Genomic DNA, 12,317 nt, shown 5'->3' with positions numbered 1-12,317 from the left:
AAAATAAAGCACTTCCAAAGATAAAACCATTTTAGTTTTAAATGCAAAAAAGTTTTAATATGAACCATGGCAAGTAGTTTGAATACTGCCCTTTACCTTTTCACAAAACAAAAATGGGGTTGGAATACCTGTAATTTTTTTTTAAGTGGTGGGATGGTGTGTGAATAACCAGCTGAAAGATGTTTACTTCCTAAATTGTTTTTATGTTGGGAGTTAAAGAAGCAACATGTCAACCCTCCAAGTAAAAGGAATTTTCAGTTTCATGATATAAAAAAAATGAATATAGGTCAGTCTGGCTCAAATTTTTTAAAATAAATTCCCCCCCAAGAACTGAATGATAATTGAAGGGATATAATGCATGTTTACTGACCTTAATTTTGATGTAATTTCATTCGTTTGAGAATAGTGGCATTCCACATAATATTTCATTTAATACAGGCCTAATTAAACTGGGTTCATACAGATCAGGACAGCTGAAATTAAATGACTTTTCAACGACCAGTTTTCAATGACTACTCACGGTATCTAGTGTTCTGCTTCAGTTACTAATTTAAATACAATTAACGAATATAAAAACAATACAGAAATAAATAAATGTAATATGAAAGGGAAATAATATTTATAATGAAAGTCACTGTAACCCAGATGTTAATAATTGCCCTTTAGCTTCTATAATTTCTTCTCCAGCTGCAACTCCAGTACTTTCACTTCAGCAGGGTTCATACTGAACTATGAATGATAAATTCAAAGACTTTTCCCAAACTTTCAGAGACCACAAACAGAGATTTCCAAGACCTATTTTTGCTAACATTGTTTATACAGGTTATATGAGAAAACAACGAATGCCAAATACTACAATATTGTTTACTGATTAAAGTCAAACTATAATTAATTTCCTAAAATAGCATTATAATGATCTGGAAAATAGGTTAACATTTGTTATTTTTTCAGAAATATGTAACATACGTGTCAGATTTAGTACAAAATAAATTGTTCTCTTAACAGACATCAGCCCTGCTTTAAATGCATTATTATATTTGCTTTTTTTTCTGGTGCGACTTGTTCTGCAGATTTTTTATTTTGTTGGTGCTTATATCCTAGAAACGAAACAAAATTAATTATCATTGCAAGAATTTTAATGAATCTAAATGAAAACAAATAACTTCATGATGTATGAAAGTAATTTTTAATTCGGTTTTACATACTAGTAAGAAACGCTATTTAGACACAAATTACCATTTAAAAAATGGCTTCTGAAAAAGTGAAATAAAATATAGGGGTACAAACAAATGGGGATGTATAGTCAGACTATAGATATACAAATCAATTTCGGCAATGTGATTTTTTAAAAAAATTTTTTTATACCACTGGGGAAAAAGGTCGACGGTTGGCAATGAGAAACGGGGACATTCCGTCAACTCGAAACACATTTTTTCATTCTTTTTTTTATTTGCCTAATCAAATGACTTGACTTCCTACAGTTAAAGCTTCACAACACACGTTAACGCCATCTTTTTTATTATTTTTTTTTACTCGCAATTCAAGAACAACAACTCTTGCTTAACTCTACTATAGTGTACGCATGCGCATTTTGAAACTGTTTATCCATGAATTGAATTTATTACAATGGATGTTTCTATATTAAACCAAGGAACATTATTATGTAGAAAAAAAATTTGAAAATGATTTTTGTCCCTCAAACGTGTTAAATAAACCGACGGTATAAGTAAATTTAAACGGGCCCTCTTTTGCCATACCTCCCAAATCATCAAGCTAAACAATATCTTATTTTATACCCAAAAAGTAATGAGTTAACATTATTTTGCCCAAAACTACCAATAGCTTATACTTCTGCATCTTTGTTCCACTAAATGAACAGTATGTAGTTACTAATTTGCAATTACCTTTGGCATGACTTGTAAGGGCTCCTTCTCCCATTGAAGCCAAGTTGATCGTCTTTTTACATAATGTACAAAACGCCTTTCGTTTACATAATTTATCCTTTTGCAGCCATTCCTTGTATTTCTCTTGTTCAAGCCAGATATCGTTGAAAGAGCAAAGACCTGGCATTTTTAAACCCTTAAGATGTAAATCGACTGAACAAATTTTGAATGCTCGAGCGTAATACTTCCGCGCACTTTCTACGTAGAGTGAATTAGTGTAATGAACATTTTGACTGGCCAAAGCTGATGGACTCGTCCAATCAAATTGAACGATTCGTCAAAAGAAAGAAGCCAGGAAAACCAGCTACATCCGAAGCTAACGACCTTAGGCAATTTTATTTCTGACTTCCTTTGATGAAGTGTGTAGCCATCTTGCTTTGATGAAGAGTGCATGTGTTATTGAAGTCGCCGCTGAGGCCAACTTTGGATGGCCAAACAAAGCCTCTTTTGTTATTGCGGCGGCAATGAAACTGAACGGGTCATCAAAAGAACATAACCACGATAACTAGATTACATCCGAATCTAACAACCTCGGATAATTGTATTTGTGATTCTGGAAAGAAATTACAAAGTTTTAGGTTTATTTCAATTTTCAAAGACTTTTAAAGACCTCATGGTAATATGCTCGATTTTCCCAAACTTTCAAGGCCTTGAAAATGCTACCTCATTTTTCCCAAACTCTCAAAGACCTTCAAAGACCATACGAACCCTGTTCAGAGATGTTGCCAGGATTTTATTTAATGGGGGTGGGGAACCCACTTGTTATGAAAATAAGGGGGGGGGGTGTTTACAAAAAGGAGTGAGAGGAGGAAATGGCAACAGTTCACTATATACCTAACACTTTAATATCCATCTTTCTTCCAGCTACACTCTGTTAGATTCCTATTTAAATCAAAAGCTTTAAAAGATGTTGCCTCAAGTTTTATATGCATTAATATGTTAATTTTTCTGAGTTTAATCTGTTCCTCACAATTGTATGAATACTGTTCTGTGCTGAGATGCCCTTGCTGATGGGGCATATACATAGCTAGCCTAGCCAGCTGTAACAAGTTTGGAAATTGTTCTTTTTGTTTATTATGTACATAGGTAAAGTCCTTTAGCTCCAAAATAAAAAAATTTCACCAACATAAGCTCTACCTAAGTTTCACTTTCTTGAATCAGTGCTTTACTGACTACACTGCAAGACTTCCTATCGGTTCAATAATACTGTAATTGGATTTTAAGTTCTTTAATGCCATAGTCTGCTTGTTCACAGAGTAGTATTTTGATCAAATAAATTTTTAGATTATTTATAAAAATTTATCTGAATACTTATAAGGCTATATCTAGCTATGCTCAAGGTATTTTGAATAATGCAGTCTTAAAAAGCCAGTAGGCCTATTTGCTGAACTGAATCTTCTGCGATGGGATTCAGTCCTGTTGAATTGTTTAGGTAGCCCATATTTTAAACATTTTTTTAAAATAAAACTTCCAGGATCCATGGTTCAATCTACGACAGAAGGTCTAGTCCAGGACCCAATGTGACAATTAAACTTAGTTAAATCAAAGAGTGTTAATGATATCATGTCAATCAGCACTACGCATGATAGCTTATTGCTTCATGTGGATTATGATATTAGTGGAATTGCTAGCATATGACAGAAAAATCAAACTGTGCTTCCAAACGCCACTAAAGGTAAAATAAATGATTCTAAAGTAAAATTTGCAAACGCTTTTATTTTTAAGCAAAATCTCTAAAAAAAATTCAATGACTTTCAATGACCCGGTGAAAAATAAACGACTTTCAAGGCCTTAAATTGAGGTGTTCATTTCTGAATCACTTTCATGGACTTTTAATGACTGTGCGAACACTGTTAAATCTTTTGCAACCATATGTTCATAATGACTGCAAATAATGTGCAGAGTGCAAAGTATTTGGCTCATGTTATCTAGACTCTTAACAGACAATGCCATGAATTAAATGTGCCCTAATAGTAGTGGACCTAAAGAATAAACTACAATAAAATGAGTGACACCAAACCTGGACATGGTATGACACTTTTAAAACAAAATCTGGATTGGAAGTTATTAAAAATATCTATAGTTGGCAGGTAAAAAAATAGGAATGGACAGATAAGCAGAAACAAAGTCTCATTTTTGTCTTCTACACAATCAATAAATGTAAATAAACTTACAATTAAATGTGAGAAGATGACAGCATCCTTATCACTGTCCCTAAGGAAAGTGACTGAGCGAGCGGACAAAATGGCATTATAGAAAAAAAAGGATCCCACAACTCGACATTGATAAAGGTGAAAGACATCCGTTTTCTCTGCATCAGTCTGAAGAAAAAAAAAAAACAAAACAAAATATTTCATCTAAGAACAAAATTTTATACAGGAAATACTGACATAAAGAATACATGATAGCATTAGATAAGGCCCGCAAGAAATGTGTTTCCTGTTGGTCAACTGCCTGTTTTTTTGTTGCCAACAACAGCATATTTTTCACCCAAGGTTAAATAAAAAAGCAAAAACAACTAGAAAATTTCCCAGATTGATTTGTGCAAGTAACTGAACCAGTTTTGTCCAGTACTTGGAGCACTTAAAATATTATATGTACTAATCATTATGTTTTTTTAAAAAACAAACAAAAAAACCCACCTACCTCACGCACTGCAAACCTCTTCTTTTTGAGGTTCAAAGTGATTGGAGCCAAGAAAAGGATGAGGGTAAAGTGATGCTCTGATTGTTATAAAAAACACGTCCAGACTGGTACTTGGGTAAATTGGTGAACTGCATTAATTGCAAGCTACAGGGTGATTGTTTATCCTGGGAGATCCATGCTGGTACAAGACCAGGGACCTCAACACCAGGACTCTTCAAATTTGCGCAATGATTGGTCATCATCGGATGGTTTAAACTGTCTCACCTTCATCAGCAGCCATATAAAATTATATAATTTTAAGTTGTTAATGTTTTGGATTTAACTGCAGAAAATATTAGAAGAAAAAGTTTGAGAATGGGAGAGGTCATTGTAGTTTGTTTTACAAAACCATATTCAATCAATAACAGAGATCAATGAAGGACCATAAAAACCCAAATATGGCAAAGTTCTCATAAGTGTTTGCTTGAAGGAGGAATATAATGTAACATAATCTCTTTAATTTGTGTAATTTTATTATTTTTTTTATAAAAACAAAAATGATTCTCTGATTGATGTTAAGTTAGTTGCTTCTTTTCACATGTTGTAAATCTGAGGTTCAAGTTTGGATAATAACACGTAATTGTTCAAATGAAAACAATATCTGCATTTGGCCACAAAAATGACCAGAAAAAGCCCTGCATTGGTATACAAATATTGCTACTACAACAAAATGACATCAAATGATCACAGGTTTAGTGAACATTCTTGTGCTTATTACCATTCCTCAGACAGATAGAGTTAACAATGAGTCCCATGGGAGATCCATGCTGGTACAAGACCAGGGACCTCAACACCAGGCCTCTTCAAATTTGCGCAATGATTGGTCATCATCGGATGGTTTAAGCTGTCTCACCTTCATCAGCAGTCATATAAAATTATATAATTTTAAGTTGTTAATATGTTTTGGATTTAACTGCAGAAAATATTAGAAGAAAAAGTTTGAGAATGGGAGAGGTCATTGTAGTTTGTTTTACAAAATCATATTCAATCAATAACAGAGATCAATGAAGGACCATTTGTGTAATTTTATTATTATTTTTATAAAAACAAAAATGATTCTCTCTGTTTTAAAATCTTATTTTGGTTCAATAAATTGCTGGAACTATGTCTACACAGATTCTGAGATAGTGAGAAGTCTTGGTAGTTTCAGTTTTACATAAGTGCCTTCTATTGGTAACAGTTCAATTAAGGATTTTTCATAAGACCCTTACGTGGTGACACTCTCTTACCATCAACTGGAAGAAGACCAATAGTACATGTACTATTTCTAATGTTTTCTTTAAATTTTCAGCTATAATATGGAGCAATAAACAACATGAATGTAATTAAATTTTTAACTGAAAACTTTCAAAACCTGTTGGAAACTATATGTACTCTGACCTGTCCAGTTTTGAACTGCATGCCCCACAAAACTAACTACAATGGATGTTCAGCAAAAACCAAGGTGGTAGCCAGTGACCAAATATTGACAATAAACTTTAAATACAGGCTGTCAGTTTCAGGTCCAGGCCTGGGAAAGGTGTCATTTTTATTACATGAATCCACCCGACTTGGAGTATCATATTTAACAGCCCCCATTAATCATAGCCCAGCAAATAACTGTAACTTTGTTAAATGTCTGCAACTAAACTTAATTAAATTTATTGTTGAAATGAATGATGTCAAATAATTGTAATGATTTCCAAACTAATCCACCTCTAATAATAGAGTTGAAAACAATGATTTTCACCTTTCATTTTCAGCCATAGACAAACTTTACACCATCAGTTATTATTTGTTTACTTGTATTTTATCAGTGTGATTTAAAATTATACGATGTTTGGGACTACCAAAAAGATCTCAGTATCCAAAATCTCTTTTAAGTGTCATGTTAATATACTGTTTATTTTATTTATTGATAGGAAATATGTGAAGCTATATAACCTTTAAAATTTCAATTTTCCTCATTTCTTATGGAAAGAAATATATAAAAGGCATTGCAGAGTGATAGAACGTGATAGGCAAAACCTGCGAACCATCTCCAACCAAATGTCTAGGAACTTGTGCTGTAAAACCATACCATACATACATCAAATCATGCAATCTTTTTAATTCTGGAAGAGAAATATTTATAAAAAAGTTCCAGTCTGTTATCCTGGACTAGTTTATGTACCTTGGATAAAATGTTTTTGTGACAATAAGCTTAGTCATGTAGTCATTTGTCTCCTGCAATTCTGTATAAAGGTCACTGTCTCTCCCTCTCAAAGATATTGTAGGATTTTGGTAAATTATAGTTTCAATCTACATCCAGCAGATAATGAAATCAACTGGTTTTGGCATTCTATTTTTGTGATACATTGACTACATGCACCCACTCACTGAGCCCTTACTTTAATCCTTTTAATTATTATTTATTTGTATTATCCTTCTCTCAGTTATTCTCATGATAAATATTACATCATTTCCTAATTCTGGTTTGTGACGTTCTGTCGTATTGGGGTGGGGTTCTCCCAATATAATTTAATTAAATTAAATTGAAAGTTCCACCCTGGCTCGTTAGGTTAGAAAGTTAAATTAGTGATGATGTAGATTTACAGCTCTGAGCCCCCAGTCAGCAATGCCGACGGTTAAATTATAGAGAACACGAAGATGAAATTCAATCAATAACAATTTAATAAATGTGATAATTTAAAACGATAACTTCCAATCACTCGTCTTTCCCTCAACCAAGTGACAGCTTAATTCATCCCGTGATTTACAGTGTGAGTTCAATTTTCCCCCTGTCCTTGCATCTACTAATCTATTTCTTCCCGCTGATTCTTCCTTCTTTCCGTTCCTCTAACTCCTCCTTTGTCTCCGTTTCCCTCTCTACTATCTCCTCCTACAATTTCGCTCCAGACTTCAACTTCTCCTTTCTTCTCCTTTCCCTCTCTATTATCTCCTCCTCCAATTCCGCTCCCAGACTTCAACTCCTCCTTTCTTCTCCTTCCCTCCTTTCCTCCGTCTCTCTATCCGAGACAACGGGACCAAACTTTAACTGGTCTGTCCCTCAAAGCTTCCTGTGAAAAACCACAAGGCGTTAACAAATGTTTAATCGAACCTCACCTCACACTATAACGACAATTAACCATCAGATAGCTGTCACTGTTTCGGCCACGCATGCATACACATCGAAATTCCCACACACTTCTTGCTGGGTAAACAATGGCGTAATAACACAGTATCAGCGAATGGTTATACAGACATCAATACATTGCGTCACGTCAGTATATACACATATATATTTAATCTCATCGTACTACAATCTGACAAAATCAGACTCATGTCTGTACATTACAAATATTCAACAATGGCAAAATCTATAATCATATGAACATATGTGTTAGTCTACTATAAAATACCCACATAGTAAATTACAATATTAACTCTTACGACGGCTAGCAAGCTATATAATTCTTTACAAATATCAACTCATTTCTTCAAAATATGCAAACATATTAACAAAACAAAGTAATTCTTCGTACTACGATTCTAGTAATAATAAAGTATACATACGACCTACAATTAAAATGCAGTCGCATTCCACAAAGACCGAACAAATATCTACTGACCTTTTGAAGCTTTCTGTACTTAGACCTTCCTGCTCTAAGATTTTCCCGCCAATAATGAATGGCTATTCGGAGTTACGCTAACCTCTTCTCTGGGTAATTTCTCTCAGCGAACTAACTTTTGCCGGAAAACGCAGGGATATCATTCTACCCAAATCAAGGTCTCCCCCTATCTCGATTCTGATTGGGTGGCGCTGTGCCCCTGTCCAATCGTCTTAGCGGCCAGTTCAACCTGTCTGTCTGTTTGCAGGGGAAAGAAGTTAGGACACTCCCACTTCTTCAGGCAATTTCTTTTGATCTTGGAAACATTTCGACACCTAGGTGATAATTGGCTGTCTGTGACTTCGCAACTCCAATGTCCGGTCCTTCGATTCTAGCCACAACAATCTTATGTAACGGATTAGTGCTAGCCTTCGGCAATGTTCGACATCAAACAATGACCCGTCAGAATTGCCTTGATTATACATGTTTCAAACTGGGCTACTCTGGGTCGGGGTAAACATGACATGGTTATTCAAAATAATGAAAATGAATTTTTGACATAAACTGGTATCCTGCATCACATTTTTCAGTGCCTGCTCATAACCAACTCTTCTCTCCATGTTGTGAACAAACCCTATGTGCTATTTTATTAAAAAAGTAGATATGTGTAATTAATTAATATGTGTAAATTAATAATTAATAATGTGTAATAAATTAATAATTAGTAGTGTGTAAATTAATAATTAATATGCATGTAAGCAAGAATATCTTCACAAGCAGTAAGATGGGAGAAATCTTGCCAGTAGCCTCCCCTGGCTCAGTGGTTCTTCAAGGGGTTTTCCCTGGTTCTTCCTATACCAAATATGCTGGCTGCTTAGCATAGGCTATCATGTGCTAAAAATATATTATTAAACCCATAAAAACACATGAAAATGTCATTAAACCCATAAAAACACATGAAAATGTCATTAAACCCATAAAAACAACATGAAAAATGTCATTAAACCCATATAAACAACAACAGTGAGACTATAATGTTGATACATGTGCTTGAGACTGCCATGCTCATAAAGAGAACCATGTTTTACCATATGATCACATTTTTATATAAAAAAAAACTGAAGTTGCATATAAAACTTCATCCAATATACAGTATGTGTGTTTGTTTAGGGGTGAGTGTGGTGTATCATGAAAATATCAGCACAGACTTGATGTCTTCAGCAGATATAAGTGGTCATACATCACCATTCCTTCATGCCTACAATAATTTGATGATTTGTTACATATTTTCATTTGACATTTTGGAGATAACGAAATTGCCAAATCAGGAGTATGTTTTTAATGATGTTGAGACAGCGTGTAGATACTTGATTAGCCAATGAAATTTACCCCTTTAATCACTTTTCAGACATTGCTCACAACTTACACGCCCTTCTCTCTCTCTTTCTCTGTTGTATTTAATAAATTTATTACAAAGATGCTTCTTATATAAGTACGCCTTGGAAAGGGAGGCTGTGGGTTCAATCCCCTGCAGAGCCATACAAAGACTTATAAAAAGGGTACTAACAGCTGCCTCGCTTGGCATTCAGCATTAAGAAGTTAGTGTTAGGATTGGTCGGCCTGGTGTCAGGCTAATGTGACTGAGTGGGACATCATGCTACATGTCTGTGGCATGATGCCCCAGTGCTATACAACACTATAACCTGCCACATTGCAAACCTCGTTGTGATGGTTGAAATATTGTTAAAGCTACGTTAAAAATACAAATCCCATCACATCTTATACATGTAACAATACTTTCATCAGACTTCTGTAATTCTTCATTCAAATTGTTCCACTGACTAGCAAGTGTGGGTTTTACCTGCTTCTGCATCGAAAGATTTTAGTAACTTTTAATTGACACATATCGCATTTTAAGAATCAAAGAAGTGCTTCAATTCTTCCTAATTATGTTGACAATAAAGAAATTGCATATCACGCAGATTTATTTGACAAAGCCTGAAAATTAGATGCATCATTCAATATATAGTATTAATAGTCTGCAGATCATTACATTATCAAAAATCTGCTTTGGAAGAATTATTCACCCCACCCCTCATTTATTAATTTAAAGTGGCATTGATGTAGGTAACTTACTGCTCCACCATGTACTCTGTCCATCAGTTCTTTAGTACATGCTGGCAGGGGTCAAAAACAGTAACCCACACCCCCTTTATCCACACCATAGTGTTTGTTGGATGTACCTCCACAAGAAAGCATGGTGTGCAGAGCTATTCCGTGAAAGCAGCAGTAACTCCATGAGGACATGAAGAGAGATGGTGGAAGGGTTTTTCTTAATCCTATTTATTCTCTCCATTTCCACCATGTGTCGGGGCCCCGAGTGGTCTAAAGCGCTCACTGTTCCAGATCACTGCCATCTCACCTCTGTCTGTGTGTGTTCGAGTCCAAGGCTCGGCTAGCGTGGGTACGTGGGAAAGCATGCCAGTAGCTTCTTGTGGGTCAGTGGTTCTTCCCTGGGTTTTCCAGGGTTCTTCCTCCACCAGTTATACTGGCCGCTGTGTATAGCCTATCTTGTGCTGAAAAATGGCGTTAAACCCTACAACAACAACAACAACCCACCATGTGTCAAGAAGGAAATTATTGCATGAGATGTACTATACCTGACAGTTCAGGAAAAGGCTTGGAGAAACAAACCACATCACACCAAAAACGAAAAGCAGCAAAGAGTCCAGTCTTATGTGAGTGTTTCTTCGTGACAATTGTTCTGAATAGCCACCCCAGTCTGTACTCCACAGGGCATAGAAAAGGCTGACCAGGAACATCAGGGTTGTGGCAAGTACTGATGATGGGAACATCTTTTAAAGAGAGAGAAAAGATAATCTAGTAAAATAATACAGGCAATTAGCAAGACATTCAGTACATATCTGCCGCAAAACTTTCCGAACTGTGTTGAGTACAAAAAAAGATATCAAAATCTAATAAACTGTTTATGAACTGTGGACTTAATATACAGATATGGAAAATAACAATATTATAACCTTGACTTAGAGCATGAGTCTCAAACTCAAATCACCACATGAGGTCAAGTACACTGGCCATCAATGAAACCTTTTTGAACTGCAAAAGTGGCTCATATAAAAGGCAGCCAGTCTAAATGTTGGAAATGAGAAGTAAACAATGTGACAACATTTTTATAAAAACTGGCCATTTGTAAAGAAAAAACTTGCATTATTAATTATCTTACATAAGCCAGGCACTGTTGTTGATCTCAAGAAATTATGTTGATTTTTTTTTTTAACTGTTTCCTGATACAAATCCTTACCAAAGATAAAGTCATAATTAAGATGCATAGTCCCTAACTCAGTCATCAAAGATTTTTAAAGTTTGGTTCAATGATAATTCTTTTAATTTGGTTTTAAAAAGAACTGAAATTTGAATTTGATTTATTTTTAGGCCATGTCTTTCTTTTAATTAAATTTGAAAGTGTTTAAAAAATATTCATTGAAAGCTAAAAATACAAAATCGAAATTTGAAAACACTGGTGCTAAATATATGAAATTTAAAAATGTAAATAATAAGTATGGACAGAATGGTTTACTAAACACTTTGCTTACTTCAATGAGTGTGGCTCTAATGAGGAATCTTTGCCTTGGAAGTTGACACCAAAAGAATAACTTTGGATGTGAGACACTATACATTCACTGATAGTGATACATAGGAATTTTCTCATAATAGATGGGATTTAATAAAGACATAATGACAGGGCTTGGAAATACTATGCACGATTTTCCCCACATTCAGTTGATTTTTGTTGTTTAAGGGTTAACAGTAAAATAAAAATTGTTTACTGTGCAAAGCACAATTTTATATGCATGACTTTGAACTAATTTGTGGGAGCTCTCACTGATCATTGCTATTCAAATGCAGGAAATCATATATATTTTGTGGGATTCCCACATCCTGGCTGCATTTGTACACACACACACACACATATATATATATATATATATATATATATATATATATATATATATATATATATATATATATATATACACATATACACACACACACACACACATATATATATATATATATATATATATATATATATATCTGT

The 12,317-nt window shown here is 34.4% G+C and overlaps 1 protein-coding gene across 1 annotated transcript in view; it reads right to left on the bottom strand.

Annotated features, from left to right (window-relative positions):
• The window catches only part of LOC149779178 (uncharacterized), a 30,705-nt gene that overhangs the window by 9,010 nt on the left and 9,378 nt on the right, over window positions 1-12,317 (bottom strand). Inside the window, exons 4-5 of the mRNA XM_089939746.1 lie at window positions 10,858-11,052; window positions 4,118-4,264 (exon numbers count right to left, since the gene is read on the bottom strand). Coding sequence (XP_089795872.1) covers window positions 4,118-4,264; window positions 10,858-11,052 — 342 coding nt within the window. The remainder of the gene's footprint in view (window positions 1-4,117; window positions 4,265-10,857; window positions 11,053-12,317) is intronic.

The sequence above is a fragment of the Sinohyriopsis cumingii genome, chromosome 17 (assembly GCF_028554795.1).
Source record: "Sinohyriopsis cumingii isolate HCF-2022 chromosome 17, ASM2855479v2, whole genome shotgun sequence".
Classification (NCBI taxonomy): Eukaryota; Metazoa; Mollusca; class Bivalvia; order Unionida; family Unionidae; genus Sinohyriopsis; species Sinohyriopsis cumingii.
Note: the sequence above shows the minus strand (reverse complement) of the source record. Positions and strands in the feature narration are given on the sequence as shown.